The 16,143-nt window shown below is 38.7% G+C and overlaps 1 protein-coding gene across 10 annotated transcripts in view; it reads right to left on the reverse strand.

Moving 5' to 3' along the window:
* Positions 1–16,143, reverse strand: part of MRTFA (myocardin related transcription factor A) — a 206,395-nt gene that overhangs the window by 129,321 nt on the left and 60,931 nt on the right. For 3 of the 10 annotated variants that reach the window (XM_082350102.1, XM_082350101.1, XM_082350100.1), the window contains exon 1: positions 773–2,221. The exons of 3 other annotated variants lie outside the window; for them this stretch is intronic. In XM_082350102.1, the coding sequence (XP_082206228.1) occupies positions 773–859 (87 nt within the window). In that variant the 5' untranslated portion in view covers positions 860–2,221. Of the gene's footprint in view, positions 1–772; positions 2,222–16,143 lie in introns of those variants that run through there. 4 more of the 10 variants (XM_082350092.1, XM_082350103.1, XM_082350099.1 and 1 more) reach the window with 4 other exon arrangements.

The following is a 16,143-nucleotide window of genomic DNA, read 5'->3' on the forward strand; positions in this document are numbered from 1 at the left end:
ATGGAAAAAAGACTATTCCACTGAGTACATGCTGAATACTAATTATTAAAAATTATAGTACTGGTGAGCTACCACTATTCTTAAAAGCTTTTTGTAAAGTAAACTAGCATCATTATTAAATTTTTACTATGCTCACAGAGTGCATGAGATTTCAAGTCCAATAAGTGTCCTCAACTATATCACTCAGGAGGATAATGTACGACTGAAATAAAACCAACACACACACACACACACACACACACACACAGACACGTCTAGTGGGATAAAAGGAAATAGGAGTCAAGGAGAAATAGCTATAAGATAAATGTTACCTTCCAACTACTAAGGAAAAATATCTTGTGAAATAATACTTAATGCGTACAAGGTATTAAAGTGTCATATTGTACCAGCATAATCCAGGGGAGAAAATTTCTTTAAGAAAACAATCCCCAAGCCACTAGATTCCACAAAGAAATATAAATAGAGATGTCTGTTTGATAATGGATATTAGCTTAATTTTTTAAAAAAAATTTTTATACAGTTTTTAAAGGTTACTTTCCATTTAAATATTGGCTATATTCCCCATTTTGTACAACACATCCTTGATCCTATCTTACACCCAATAGTTTGTACCTCCCACTCCTCTTCCATCCATATTGCCCCCCCAACACTGGTAACCACTAGCTCGTTCCCTGTGAGTCTGCTTCTTTTTTGTTATATTCACTAGTTGGTTGTATTTTTTAGATTCCACATGTAAGTGATATCATACAGTATTTATCTTTCTCTGTCTTACTTCACTTAGCATAATGCCCTCCGAGTCCATCCATGTTGCTGCAAATGGTAAAATTTCATTCTTTTTTATGGCTGAGTAGTATTCCATTGTGTATATATACCATGTCTTCTTTATCCACTCATCTGTTGATGGGCACTTAGGTTGTTTCCATATCTTGCCAATTGTAAATAATGCCACTATGAACACTGGGGTGGCATGTATCTTTTCGAATTAGTGTTTTTGTTTTTTAGCTCAAATATTTCAACCTAACTGAATGTTTAATCACAGGATCCAGGAATGGAATACTAAAAACAAAACACATGGCAACCCGAGAAAGAACAAGATCTTTAAAAATGAAAAAGAATACAAATAATTTGAAAGTCTTTTTAACAACAAGGGAATTAATGGTTAAGGGAATTAAGACTATATTCATCCACCAAATGCTGTGAAATTATTAAGAACAAGTTTTACAAATTAAAATGTGGAAACTGTTTAACTAAAATTAAGTTTACAAAAAGATATAAAAACACATACTCATATAAAAATATTATACACGGAAAAAAAGACCATAAGGAAATTTACCAAAACACAAAATAGGTTTTATTTGTTTGAACTATGAAAATTTTTACTTTCTTTAGTTTCCAAATTTTCTCTAAAACACACATATTGCTTTTATAATGAAAAAGCTATAATCTTAATCTAAAAGGGGGACCTAGGAGTTCCCTGCAGACTTTAGTGAGGACTTTAATCTGCTTCAGATTAAAAAACCAACAAAATATTGGAAAGCCATGAAATGAAGAAAGGCACTGAAAACTAAAAGGACCATCACATTCTACCTTCATGTAAGGCTATAATGTGCCCAAACCTGACTGTAGTTCTGGTTGCTCTTCATAAAATGTAAAATGGAATGGAAAAGATCAGATAAGACCAATTAAGAAGGGGGGGGTGACATTAAGAAGAATAAAGACATTAAGAAGGATGCTCTACTCCAAAAATGCTGAAAGAAAGTGAGGCAAGTTCAAAAGAAAAAATATATATATATTAGGAACTCAATAATCTAAGAGGTAGTATGGGCAAACCTTGGGAAAAGAATTTTTTAAGGGTTTGAACAATTTTAGGAATTAAAAAATAACAAATGTTTACCAAGAAAATCCAGAATCTGAACTTCAAAGAATTTTTTCCCATCTTGCCTATGACTTACCATCATTTAAGCCATGTCTCTATGTGCAGTGGGAAAAAACAACTGTTAAACATGATTAATCCATCTGGCTTTTCTTTGCCACTGACCCTAAAAGAGAATATTTGCTTTCCTTAACAGCAGCCTTTTCAGGCTAAAAAGTTCAATTTTATGATATTTAACAATCCTTTGAGACCCAAACCCCTTAGGACAGAGTCCTGAATACCCTTCCCCACCCTGAAACATATGAGCGTGCTCACACATACATGTGCACATGGATGATGGCGCTGAGATGTGAGTTAAAAAAAAAAACAAAAAACACTCTTAAATGAAGTTCTAAAGGAAAGCAGGAGGAGGATAGTATCAAAACTTCCGCCTTGGGCTCCCCTGGTGGCGCCGTGGTTAAGACTCTGCCTGCCAATGCAGGGGACACGGGTCCGAGCCCTGGTCTGGGAAGATCCCACATGCTGCGGAGCGACTACGCCCATGAGCCACAATTACTGAGCCTGTGCGTCTGGAGCCTGTGCTCCGCAACAAGAGAGGCCGCGATAGTGAGAGGCCCGCGCACCGCCATGAAGAGTGGCCCCAACTTGCCGCAACTAGAGAAAGCCCTCGCACAGAAATGAAGACCCAACACAGCCATAAATAAATAAAAAAATTAAAAAAAAAAACCACTCTTAAATGAGTCCTAAAGGAAAGCAGGAGGAGGATAATATCAAAACGCCTTGGGCTTCCCTGGTGGCGCCGTGGTTAAGACTCTGCCTGCCAATGCAGGGGACACGGGTTCGAGCCCTGATCCGGGAAGATCCCACATGCCACAGAGCAACGAAGCCCGTGCACCACAACTACTGAGCCTGCGCAACGAAGCCCGTGCACCACGACTACTGAGCCTGCGCTCTAGGGCCTGCGAGCCACAACTACGGAGCCCACACGCCTAAAGCCCGTGCTCCGCAACAAGAGAAGCCACCGCATTGAGAAGCCCACGCACTGCAACGAAGAGTAGCCCCCGCTCACCGCAACTTGAGAAATCCCGCGCACGGCAAAGACAACCCAACGCAGCCAAAAATAAATAAAATAAAAATAAATAAATTTATTAAAAAAAAAAAACTTCCACCTTAAGACCTAGGAAAAGTAGCTTCACATACAGTAACAGGTTTTCAATAAACAGTTGTTAATATACAATGGAATATTATTCAGCTACAAAACGGAAGGAAATACTGCCATTTGCAAAAACATGGACAGACCTTGAGGGCATTATGCTACGTGAAATAAATCAGACAGAAAAAGACAAATACTGTATGATCTCACTTATGTGGAATCTAAAAAACAAACAGAAAAACAAAAATAAAAACAAACTCATGGGGGCTTCCCTGGTAGTGCAGTGGTTAAGAATCCGCCTGCCAATGCAGGGGACACAAGTTCAAGCCCTGGTCTGGGAAAATCCCACATGCCGCGGAGCAACGAAGCCCATGTGCCGTAACTACTGAGCCTGCGCTCTAGAGCCCGCGAGTCGCAACTACTGAGCCCGTGTGCCACAACTACTGAAGCCTGCGCGCCTAGAGCCCGTGCTCCGCAACAAGAGAAGCCACCGCAATGAGAAGCCCACGCACCGCAATGAAGAGTAGCCCCCGCTCGCCACAACTAGGGAGAAGCCCGCACGCAGCAACAAAGACCCAACGCAGCCAAAAATAATAAATTAAATAAATTAATTAAAAAAAAAAAAAAACACCTCATAAAAAAAGAGATCAGACTTGTAGTTACCAGCCGTTGGGGTGGGAGGTGGAGGAATTGGATGATGGTTGTCAAAAGACACAAACTTCCAATTATAAGATAAGCAGAGTTAACACTGCTACATGGTATATCTGAAAGCTGTTAAGAGAGTAAATCCTGAGTTCTCATCACAAGGAAAAAAAAATGTTTTTGTATTTATATGAAATGATAACTGTTAACAAAACTTATTGTGGTAAACATTTCACAATATATGTAAGCCAAGTCATTATTTACACCTTAAACTTACACAGTGCTATATATCAATTATATCTCAATAAAACTGGAAAAAAAAGTTGTTAAATCATTATAGATTATATGAGTTCATACCTCTCATTAGAAAATGGAGAAATTTAACTGAGATGGTAACAGCTGTGTGTGTATGCAGTAGACAGACCCTGCAAGTAGTATTTGCACATTAACAGCCACTTGATAAATGCCTGTCTGCAAAAGACAGAAGCAAATGAAAGATATTTAAAGACAGTCTGGGGACCAAGACAGGCAAGTCTTGAGGAAAATCTGAACAATACAAGAAGACTGTATGAAAAAATACAGAAAAATTAAGAATAACGTTTGGAAGTCAGGATAGGAACCAGCAAACCTCATTCCACTTAAGTACTCCAATTAAACTGCTGGGGTAGAATCATAGTTTCATATAAAAAGTTCTTAACCAAACAGCAAAATCCCATTATTTCAGACTTCACTGATATCTGTGATACCATAATGAAGTATGAGATTAAGAAATATTTTAAGCTACTTGAGGGAGGGGTAGGATAAAAGAGTGCCACCAATTTTATAGTGTTTACCAGATTAAGAGAAAAACTAAAATACTGCCTCATAATGCATAATTCTTTACACGATTACAAAAGAGACTAGCACATAACACAGACAATGTTAATATGTAAATGTATACTTCTCATTTCAAATGAGCTATTTTTCCATTAAAAATGGCCTGGCAGTAGTGTTTACTGGATATAGAGTTTTAGCTTTGCAAGGTGAAAAAGTTCTAGAGATCTGTTGTACAACAATGTGAATATACTTAACACTAGTGAGCTATACACTTAAAAATGATTAAGATGGTAACTTTAGTATCATATGTTTTTTACCACAATAATTTTTAAATGGCTTGGCAAGATCTCTGCTTAAGAAATAATTTACTAAACTAACTCATATTATTCATTGAGCCTGAAAGAATAAACTGTCTATTCTTTAAAGTGTCCCTTAATTTACTTTTCAGTAATTCAGAACAACCTTCCTCCTATTACTTTGAATTAGAAAATTATTATTATTGCTGAGATTTGGAGATCTGACATTCACATGTGTTACTGCTCCCAAAAGACAACAAAGGTCCATCCATCACATGATGTCATGATTTCTCTAATGAAGTTTGAAGTTAAACTGCATGCATCTGTAATTCTGGTATGTACTTAATGCACATAACCAGTACTTCTAAAAAAAAGATTTTTTTTAAAGAAAATGTGGACTATGACCCCTAAAAGAAAGTCAACCCAAGTCAAGTGCTAGGCATAAAGAAAAAATGAAGAAGTTTAAAAAGTGATCTTTTTCAGAACTCATACATTTTTAATAGATTAAAGAAAAGAATATTAATTCTGTAGTGACTTGGACCATGACTGTGCCTGCCACTGCCTAGAATGAAAGAAAAAGCAATTTGAAAAACTGTTTTACTGAGTGTTCTATTCAGAATTTATTTTAATAGCTTAGTAACTGATTAAGTTCCATATTTATAGGATCATTAAGAGCTTGAAGAGGTCATTTTAAAATTTTACATACCTATATAATTTACCAAACATATTTACTGGGCAAATTATATGCTACAGTAGTATTTAATTTAAAGATTTCAAAAGTTTCAGGATATAGCCTTTCAAAATGCTAACATTAAATGGTATTACAATAAAATTCTTCCATAAAAAATTGTAAGGGGCAGGAGGAACAGATGAAACAAGAGAGACAACACTGGTAACTGTTGAAGCTGAATACTGGGTATATGGAGATTCATTATACTATTATTCTCTCTATATTGGTGTATGTTTGCTAATATTCTTAAAATGTTTTAAAAAAAATTTTTTTTTTAAATAAGATTCTTCCATAGAACAAAGTGAAGACTTGGTGAGACATAAAGCAAGGTTTCCTTAATCTTGATCTTAGAAAATAAGCCAAACAAAAGTCAAGTATAAGCATTAACAAAAGAAAAGAGAGAATATTTAGCATGAAATATATACATTGGGAAGATTTATTTCTCTAGCAAACATACTACTTTCTACTCATTTTTTAATAGCCCACAGGAGAAAGTCCTAGTAAACTCTGACCATCTAGAGACAAGATCCAAAAATGTTGAGGAATCGCCATCATGGATTAAGTCTCCTCTACCAGTTCCTGAATATGCCTAAAATTTTATTTACTGTAAAACTTGCATGAAAAAGAAAAGCTGAAAAAGTAATAGTCATCTCAGATTATACATCTATTATTTAGAAAAATTAAAGAGTTATATCTCAAAATACTTTCTGAAATGTCTCAAAGGAAAGATAATTAAAATAACCAAAAGAAAAAATCTGCATCATGTTTTAGTGTTGTAAATTTATAATTCTACTGAGTCCAAAATCAAACTTTCTTTTTCATCATAGGATCACCAACTCCCAATTTTTTGGCTGCTGATTCACATACGATCAGTAGCAGCCAGAACAAAAACAACATGGGGGCAGGGTCATCTCCCACAACCCATCTGTTTCCCTCTCTTGCTGGCTTGATTCTCCCTCATCTTTTCTCCACCCCACCCCCTTTTTGGGCTGCATGCCTTCTGCTGGTGCCGAGCGGCACATGTAACTAGACGCAATAGCACAAAATGTGTTAGAGAAATGGAAGAGCTCAGGCAGACAGCTGATAACTCTAAAAAAGTATATACTAACATGATTTTTTATTACGACCCATGACAAAGAGTTTCATGCAACCAAATGATACTACTCTTCTGAAAAAAATTTCTCTGTATAAAAAGTGGTTTTTTAATCAATTAATGAATCTTTTTTCAACTGTACAGATTTTTACTCTTATTTTCCTTGATTTATCTTCAACAGATAAACCAAAATCTTTAAAACTCTTACTGTCTAAGCAGATATATATATATATATATATATATATATAATTTGACACAAAGGAATTTGAGAACAAGTATTTTCTGAGAGCTAACTATGTACTAGGTACTGTCCTAGATCCTACAGTGAAAGGTGAGGAAAACATCTAGCCTTGGCTAGCTAGCTGCCCTTATCTCTGTTACTACCATCCCCATTATCTTCAGATGTCTTAAAAACTACTCAGGCTACTACAGATGGCAAAGAAAAGGCCTTTCTGCTCCCTCTTCATCTTAGAAGTAATCCAAAACCAAGGAGTACAAGAAACAGGAAAATACAAAATCTAACTCAAAACAACAGAAAGCACATGAAGAGTGGCATGGCAGATTAAAGATGACTGCAAATTCCCTGACACTTCTCCCATTGGTAGGTGAGGTCTATTTCCCCTCCTCTTGAATCTGAGCTGGGCTGTGACTGCCTTCACAATGCAGTACAGTGAAAATGATGCTATGCCAGTTCCAGGTCTAGACTTTAAGGAGACTGGCACCTTTTACCTTGATCTTTGGGAGCACTGTACTCCCAGAAGTCCAACTGCTCTGATGGAGAGACCATAAGAAGAGGTCTCAAGACTACACTGAAAAGAAAAGGGATCTAGCTAAGACTAGCCTTCCAGACATTCCCCACCAAGGTGTCAGGCCTGAATACTCCTGGACATCCCCCAGGCATGCCCAGTCACTTGCTGATGCCACCATGTGGACCCAAGTTAACAAACACCATGTGGAGCAGAAGAACCCCCAAGCTAAGCCCCACCCAAATCCCTGACCCACAATACTGTGAGACACAATAAATGACATCCGATTTCTTAACATCAACATTGGAAACTGGGATAATAGAGTATGCTTTCAAATTCTCAGGAAAAAACTTATTTTCAAATTGGAATTGCTTATATAGACTATCAATCAAGTAAGAAGGCATTCCACATAACAAAAATCTTACCTCCCAAGTAATTTTTTTCAGAAAGTTCCATGGAGCTACAGCTTTTGCTCACTTCAGGTTTTCAGCTCCTCCTGATCATTCTACAGGGAATCAGTCATCCAAGTTTTTCCTCTTATCCCAACAAAACAGATAAAAGGTAACAATATAGTACTACCTCTTCAATACCAACAGTACAAGGCCCTTCAGAGTACCTGCTTCATTTCTCACACTCCCCTTTAAGTACCCACTGCTCCCGCCATATGTTGCTTTCTACTTGTGACAGCCTAGAACTGCCTCTTCTCCCCCAACCTACCCCCTTCTCCCTATTATCCAACCCCTTCCAACAGGCTATGCTTCCGTAAGATCCCAGGCTTGCTTCTCACTGCTTAATTTTACTGCTGTTAAAATGGATTGATCCTCCACTAGGCAGTTAAGTTCACTGAGGAAAGGAATTCCATTCTACTGTCTTTTTGACTCAAGTACCTAGATATCATACTTGATGCAGAATAAGAACTCAATAAACATTTGTTCATTTACCGACTATATTAATCTCATGGCAACCACATGACATACACAATCAAAGTCAGCACTGATACAGAAAAAAAAAGGGAAAAAGGTTCTGTCACAGGTAGGTATTTATGTTTAAATAGAAATACTCAGAAGATCAGAAAAGGCTTCCTAAGAGAGGTAATATTAATGTTTGGGAACAGTCATAAAAAATAGATAGGGGCTTCCCTGGTGGCGCAGTGGTTGAGAACCCACGTGCCAATGCAGGGTACACGGGTTCGGGCCCTGGTCCGGGAGGATCCCACGTGCCGCGGAGCAGCTGAGCCTGTGCTCTGGAGCCCGTGAGTCACAACTACTGGGCCCGCGTGCCACAAGTACTGAAGCCCACACGCCTAGAGCCCGTGCTCTGCAACGAGAGAAGCCACTGCAATGAGAGGCCCGCGCACTGCAACGCAGAGTGGCCCCCGCTCACCGCAGCTAGAGAGAGCCCATGCGCAGCAACGAAGACCCAACACAGCCAAAAATAAATAAATAAAAGAAATAATTTTTTTTAAAAAACAGATAGTATTACGAAACAGCAACAGGCTCACAGACACAGAGAACAGACTTGTGGTTGCCAAGGGGAAGGGGGCGTGGGGGAGGGAAGTGTCGGAAGCTTGCGATTAGCAGATGCAAACTATTAGATACAGGATGGATAAACAAGGTCCTACTGTAGAGCACAGGGAACTATAGTCAATAACCTGTGATAACCATAATGGAAAAGAATATGAAAAAGGATATATATAACTGAGTCACTCTGCTGTACAGCAGAAATTAACACAACATTGTAAATCAACTATACATCAATAAAATTTTTTTAAATAGGTAGTATTGACAAGATTCACTTACTTCTCATTCATTCTTTCGATAAATATCTACTGAGTAACTACTACATGCCAGGTACTGTTCTGGGTGCTAGGGGATACTACAGTGAATAAAACAAAGTTCCTGCCCTCAGGGAGCTTATATTCTTCCAGGAGACAGAACAGCATGAACAAAAACATGGATGTGAGAAAGTGTGGAGTATGTTCTAAAAGGGCAATCAAGTACAAGTTATATGAGATATGACTGGAACAGCAAGCTCAGTTTCACTCTAAGAAGTAGGAAACATAACACAACATTATAAATCAACTATAGTCCAACATAAAATAAAAATTAAAAAAAAAGAAGTAGGGAATAACATGGTCAAACCATGTTTTAGAGAATTAATCTGGCAGTGCAATAAATACTGGATTGGAAAAAAGGAATATGAAGTTGGGAAAAAAGTCACGAAGCTACTTTCACTAGGCAAAGTATAATTTACTGAGATCCTGAATTTGGGTAGCAAATGTAGAAAGATGGGAACTGTCACACACAACAGGGAGTCATACCTGGCACAGAGCAGAAACTCTAATCTTTGCTGAGTTCATGCTGAATGAATGAGACAGAATTTATAAGTGATAGGACATGTTTGTGTTTGGTTGTGGGGGTGAAGAAAGGGAGGTGTCAAGATGACTCCATGGTTTTAAGCCAGAGTGACTGCTAGAACGGTGATTCTACTAAAAGAAGCAGGCAAGAAAGAAGGAGGACATTTACCTGAGAGGATGATCAATCTGATTCTGCGTACTGGGTGCAGGAGCCAAAGCCAAATTATAAAAACATCATCTGAGTTTCCATCATATACATGAGAAGGAAAACATGGACATGAAAGTAGAAGGATAGAAACAAAAAGGAATACAAGAATAGGAAGAAAACAGAAAACAAAAAAAGTAGTGATAGTATTAATAAGAGGAAAAGGCAGAGGTATAGATATAAGGGAATGAGAAATTGCTATCATACCTGACTCTGTTGATAACTCAGGAATTCCTAGTCTCAGATTGCCTACTTTGGTTTTACAGCATCCTTCTGACTCCTAAAATTATCATATACAGCCGAGTATCTAATTACATATCGGTACTTTCTACTCACACTATTTTAGAAGAAGCTCAATAAAGCTGTAACTTTATAATGCTGAGGGGCAACCAGCTGTCCCTAAACTTAAAGACACAAGTAAGCTCAAGGGCTTATATAAAAGGACATGAACTTACCAGCTGGAAGCAGGAGAAATAAATAAAAACATTTAAAATAAAGAAAAGTAAGATATGTATTTTATCTGCAGGCTCAACTCCTTTTCTTTGTATTACCTCTCCACACCACTCTCTACAAGCCCCTGCCAGATACCCGTAGCTTACAACATAACTTCATGGTGTTGGGTACACATGGGAACACCTTTAACTGAGTGACACGAACTGCTTTTCAGTCTTAATATCACCTAAGAAGACCTTCTGGGGTGGATCTGGCTTCCATTAATTCACTCAACAAATATATATTGAGCAGGCACTGTTCTAGGCACTGGAAATGCAAGAGACAGAAAATATTCCTGCTTTCATGGAGCTTACATTATAGTGAGAGAGACACAAAAATAAAAGTAAATAAATACACAATAAAATAATTTCAGGTAACTATAAGTATTATGGGGGGGGTGGAGGAAGGTTAATTTAAATGTTTAATTTAAATGTTCAAAAAAGGTCTCATTGAGGAGGTGATTCTGAGCTGAGACTTTTGTAACAGCCAACACTTAATGAGCACTTACTCTGTGTGAGGCACTGCATGTGTGTGTATTCAACCTTCACAACACTAACAGGTATTTACTTATATTATCCAATTTTTTACAGGTGAGGAAACGAAGGCACTGAGAGGTTAAATAACTGGAACGCAGAGAATCAGCTTTCAGAGCCCACGTCTCTAACCACTACACAATCTGATGCTACCAGAATTTGACAAGAAGCAGCCAGCCATGCAGAGGAAACAGCATGTACAAGTTCAAAGACCATGAGGTGGGAATGAGCTTGACATCTTCAAGGAGCTGAAAGACCAGCCTGGGCAGAGAGCAGAACAGGAGGGGAGAAATACATTTTAGGAAAAACTGGATGCCCCTAGGAGGTTTTAAGCAATGGAGTGATATGATCTGACACAGGTTGTTAAAGATCACTTTGGCAGCTGTGTAGAGAATAGATTGTAGGGGAAATTGTTCACCTTAGCCTGCTGCCTGACTTTTGAGTTTGGTATAATTTACCATTCTGCCTGGCCCCCTAGTAACAATTACAATAATGTTGTTTTGGGGAAAAGTTATGTGACCTATATCAATATCTTAAATCACTGAGTTTGGTGATACGACCCTGGGCAAGTCACTCTGAATAAAAATTGTTACTCTTTGTCCTGTTATCTTAAAGGGTCTTATGAGAAGGTATCCTGAAAAGTACAGAGAGTTTAACTACAAGGTGGCATTTTGTTGCAAACATTTAAGAGAAATTTGACAATTTGCCTTAACCCCTATCTCCAATTCCCTGCTCCCCAAGAAAAGGCTGCTTAAGATTTAAAGCACTATTTTCGCAAGATGACTTCATTACATTCCTTAAACTATATTCATGCCCACAAACACTACAGATATGCTTTCCTTATGATTCCTGATCCCTTTTCTGTGGTGTTCAAATATGTTCCAGTTTTTAACTGTGGAATTCTTTTAGAAATTCTTCTCTTGGGACTTCCTTGGTGGCGCAGTGGTTAAGAATCCGCCTGTCAATGCAGGGGACATGGGTTCAATCCCTGACCCGGGAAGATCCCACATGCCATGGAGCAACTAAGCCCGTGCACCACAACTACTGAGCCTGTGGTCTAGAGCCTGTGAGCCACAACTACTGAGCACCCGCACCACAACTACTGAAGCCCGTGTGCCCTAGAACCCTTGCTCCGCAACAAGAGAAGCCACCGCAATAAGCCCGCGCACTGCAATGAAGAGTAGCCCCTGCTTGCCGCAACTAGAGAAAGCCCGTGTAGCAACGAAGACCCGACGCAGCCAATAAATTAATTAATTTAAAAAAAGAAAGAAATTTCTTTTCTAAGAGAAAGAATGATGGATGTTTAGCAGTCCATATGCTATGTATAAAAGACCTGAATAAATTTAAATATGATCTGAACATATCTGTGTATTCACCTACAAAATTACATAATCCATCATAAGACAATTTTCAAGTTAGGAATTCTTCTGTCATTTCAACTCTGACGTTAAAACCTTACACTCCAATAAGCCAGGACAACCTGAAATGTTGCCAGGCCACAGTATAGAAAATGTGCCCTAATGATGCTGTTCAGGTATGAATAATATGAAAAAGACTAGTTATTTCTGAACATACTACCTTTGGAATGAAAAACTTGTTGAGACAAAACTCACCTAGGATGAAGACAGGCAGCAGTTGGGGGAAAGGGAAGACATTTACAGTACTGTGCTTTGTTTCCACACTACAATGGAGTGTTTGAAGAGAAGCACTATTTTCCAGTGCCAGAGCCTCACATCCTTAGGTCTCCCAATGAGCTCTCTCCCCGTATCTTAAGAATATGTTCCCTCTTTATAAAAGGAGTCATGAATATTTTCCTAAACTCTTGATCAAATATTTCAAAACACTGAGAATGAAATATTTTGCCATAAAAAGAAGAAAAAAAATCCAGAAACTGTCACAATTTTGTAGGAATACAGCAAACGCAAATATTGGGTCGGCCCAAAAGTTCATTTGGGTTTTTCTGCTACAGAAAAAGTATATTGAAGACTAGAGTCTTCAATATGGGTCACGGAGAAGAGGCTAGGCTACGGCTCCTAGTCATCTACTGGTGCTACAGTAAGGAACACTCAGGACAATGTACAATCTATGACAGCACTGCAGCATTTGAGATGAAACACCACCAGCATTCTCATCAATTATCCTTCTGATTACACTTTAACTATAAAAGCTAACTTACTGATTAAATGAATCTATTCTGACAAGATTAGTTACCATACAAAAGCACTTGCTCTTCACATTACCTTCACAGTAAACAGTGCAGAGTTTGTGTTTAAAAATGCATTTTCAGGGCTTCCCTGGTGGCGCAGTGGTTGAGAATCTGCCTGCTAATGCAGGGGATGCGGGTTCGAGCCCTGGTCTGGGAAGATCCCACATGCCGCGGAGCAACTAGGCCCGTGAGCCACAACTACTGAGCCTGCGCGTCTGGAGCCTGTGCTACGCAACAAGAGAGGCCGCGACAGTGAGAGGCCCGCGCACCGCGATGAAGAGTGGCCCCCGCTTGCCGCAACTAGAGAAAGCCCTCGCACAGAAACAAACACCCAACACAGCCAAAAATCAATCAATCAATCAATTAATTAATTAATTTTTTAAAACACTAGTACATTTTTAAAAAAATGCATTTTCAGTTGCTCATGGTCATTAAAGGCTTCAATCAAGGCAGAACCTCTGGAAACATAATAAATCTCAACTTAAATAAAAACAGCTCCTAAGTCATGTTCCATTAGTCTTCCCTTCTGACAGCCTCTTGCTTCAAATATTATTACTCTCAGACAAGTAATATTTCTAAAAAAAAAGGTGCTGAGAAGTTCTGATGGAATAAAATGTAACAGACATCAGTAAATATGATTTTAACTTCAGTACAATTGTATTTAAAGCTTTGAAATAAAGAGGGAAGAGAGAGTACAGGCAAAGAAATCCACTTCCCAAACAAATATAAAATACAGCAAAAGTGTTCTCCAAAGCACTGCAGGAATCTCCACTTTACAGCTACATCTAAGAGCAGTTACTGCAGAATTTATAAAATGCTAAGACACACAGCAGCAGTCAGCAGTTAGCGCAGCGCATTTTGTAGGCATCTATGCAGGCAATAAGCATGATGTGTATAGCAAAAAAAAAAGAAAGAAAGAAAGAAAGAAAAGGTAAGTGCACACCAGCATGGAAATATTCTAATGTCTTGGTGGCATATCTTAAAATGGAAAGGTTCTAAATCAATGAAGGAGAAAGGAAGCACACTCGTGATCTACATCTAAAAGAGAAGAAAGCATTCGAATGTAGTAACTTGGAAGTTGTAGATGATATGAAAGAGAATACAACACAAAGAGAATTAGGAGTGTTTTTAAATACCAGAGATGACCAATAAGCAGAAAGTAAAAGAACCTCACCTGGATCACTATGGGAAGCACTGGAGGTTTTGCCCAATATCCACTTTCTCTTTCTTCCTTAGTAATAGAACACCTGAACTTTAGCTAAGTGCATGCCAGAATGCAGATTGCATTTCCCAGCCTCTCCTGTAGCCAGATGTGGCCACGAGTTTGAGCCAATGGGACATGAATACAAGCATACCTCGAAGCTATTGCAGGTTGGGTTCCAGACCACTGCAATAAAGCGAATATCATAATAAAGCGAGTCACACAAATTTTTTGGTTTCCCAGTGGATACAAGTTACGTCTCCACTATACTATAATCTATTAAGCGTGCAATAGTATTACGTCTTAAAGAAACAATATATATGCCTTAATTTAAATTAGTTTATTGCTAAAAAATGCTTACCATCATCTGAGTCTTCAGCAAGTCATAGTGGTAACATCGAGGATCATCAATCACAAATCATCATAACAAATATAATAATGAAAAGTTTGAAATACTGCAATAATTACCAAAATGTGATATAGAGACACGTTGGAAAAATGGCACCAATAGACTTACTTAATGCAGGGTTGCCACAAACCTTCAATTTCTGAGAAATGCAACATCTGCGAAGCACCATAAAGCAAAGTGTAATAAAACGAGGTATGCCTGTAAGAGTATTAAGTGTGATTTCCAGGAAATGTCCTTAAAGGAACTGAGTACACTATTCTTTAGACCCTCCTCCTTCCTGCTGTCTGGAATATAGATGAGGTGCTGGAGTGCAAGCAGCCATCTCAGGCTATGAGGAAGAAGCCACATGCTGAGAATGGCAAGGCAACAAAAATAAAAGCTGGTTCCTTGACACTGTGGAGCACCACACCAGCCCTGGGTAACCTATCTCTGGACTTCTTTTACGTAAGAAGAAAGTAAACTTATATCATGTTTAAAACCACTATTATTTTACTTTTTTGGAATCACAAATGGTTGAACATAATCCTAATACAGAATTTGGTGCCAGGAATAGAATGCTTCATGAGAAAGATTATAACATTTCTGGTGAGCCTTCAGATACTGAAGACAGCAAAACATCTCATTAAAGCACTGCCTGGGGACTTCCCTGGTGGCACAGTGGATAAGACTCCGCAGGGGGCCTCCAATGCAGGGGGCCTGGGTTCGATCCCTGGTCAGAGAACTATACCCCACATGCATGCCGAAACTAAGAGTTCGCATGCCACAACTAAGGAGCCCACGTGCTGCAACTAAGGAGCTGGCGAGCTGCAACTAAGGAGCCCGTGAGCCACAACTAAGGAACCCGCGAGCCACAACTAAGGAGCCCGCCTGCTGCAACTAAGACCCAGTGCAACCAAATAAATAAATAAATAAATATTTTTTAAAAAGAGAAAAAGCACTGTCTGATTATATTGGAATGCTATAGCTTTAAGGGAAATAGTAGGAAAGATTCAGAATGTTGTATGTGTTGGCTGCTTCTTGCAACTTTCAACAAAATTATATCAGAGAGGTAAAACTCAGACTAGAGGTAGTCAGTCAATAAGAAAAGATAAAAAGGAACATATCCTTGCTAAGGAAGGTGTACTCTTTCCTGTGGCCTGCAATCTAAGTTCACTAGAAGCCTCTTACGTTGGAGCCTTATAGGGTAGAAAGAGCGAACCACTCTGTATTCCAAAATGGTGCAATTAAAGGTAGTGGCTGCCAGGGACTTCCCTGGTGGTCCAACGGTTAAGACTCCGTGCGCCCAATGCAGGGGGCCCCAGGTTCTCTTCCTGGTCGGGGAGCTACATCCCGCATGCCACAACTAAAGATCCCACACACCGCAACGAAGATACCACACTCTGCAATGAAGAT

Source organism: Balaenoptera borealis, assembly GCF_965194805.1.
Source record: "Balaenoptera borealis genome assembly, chromosome: 13".
Lineage (NCBI taxonomy): Eukaryota > Metazoa > Chordata > Mammalia > Artiodactyla > Balaenopteridae > Balaenoptera > Balaenoptera borealis.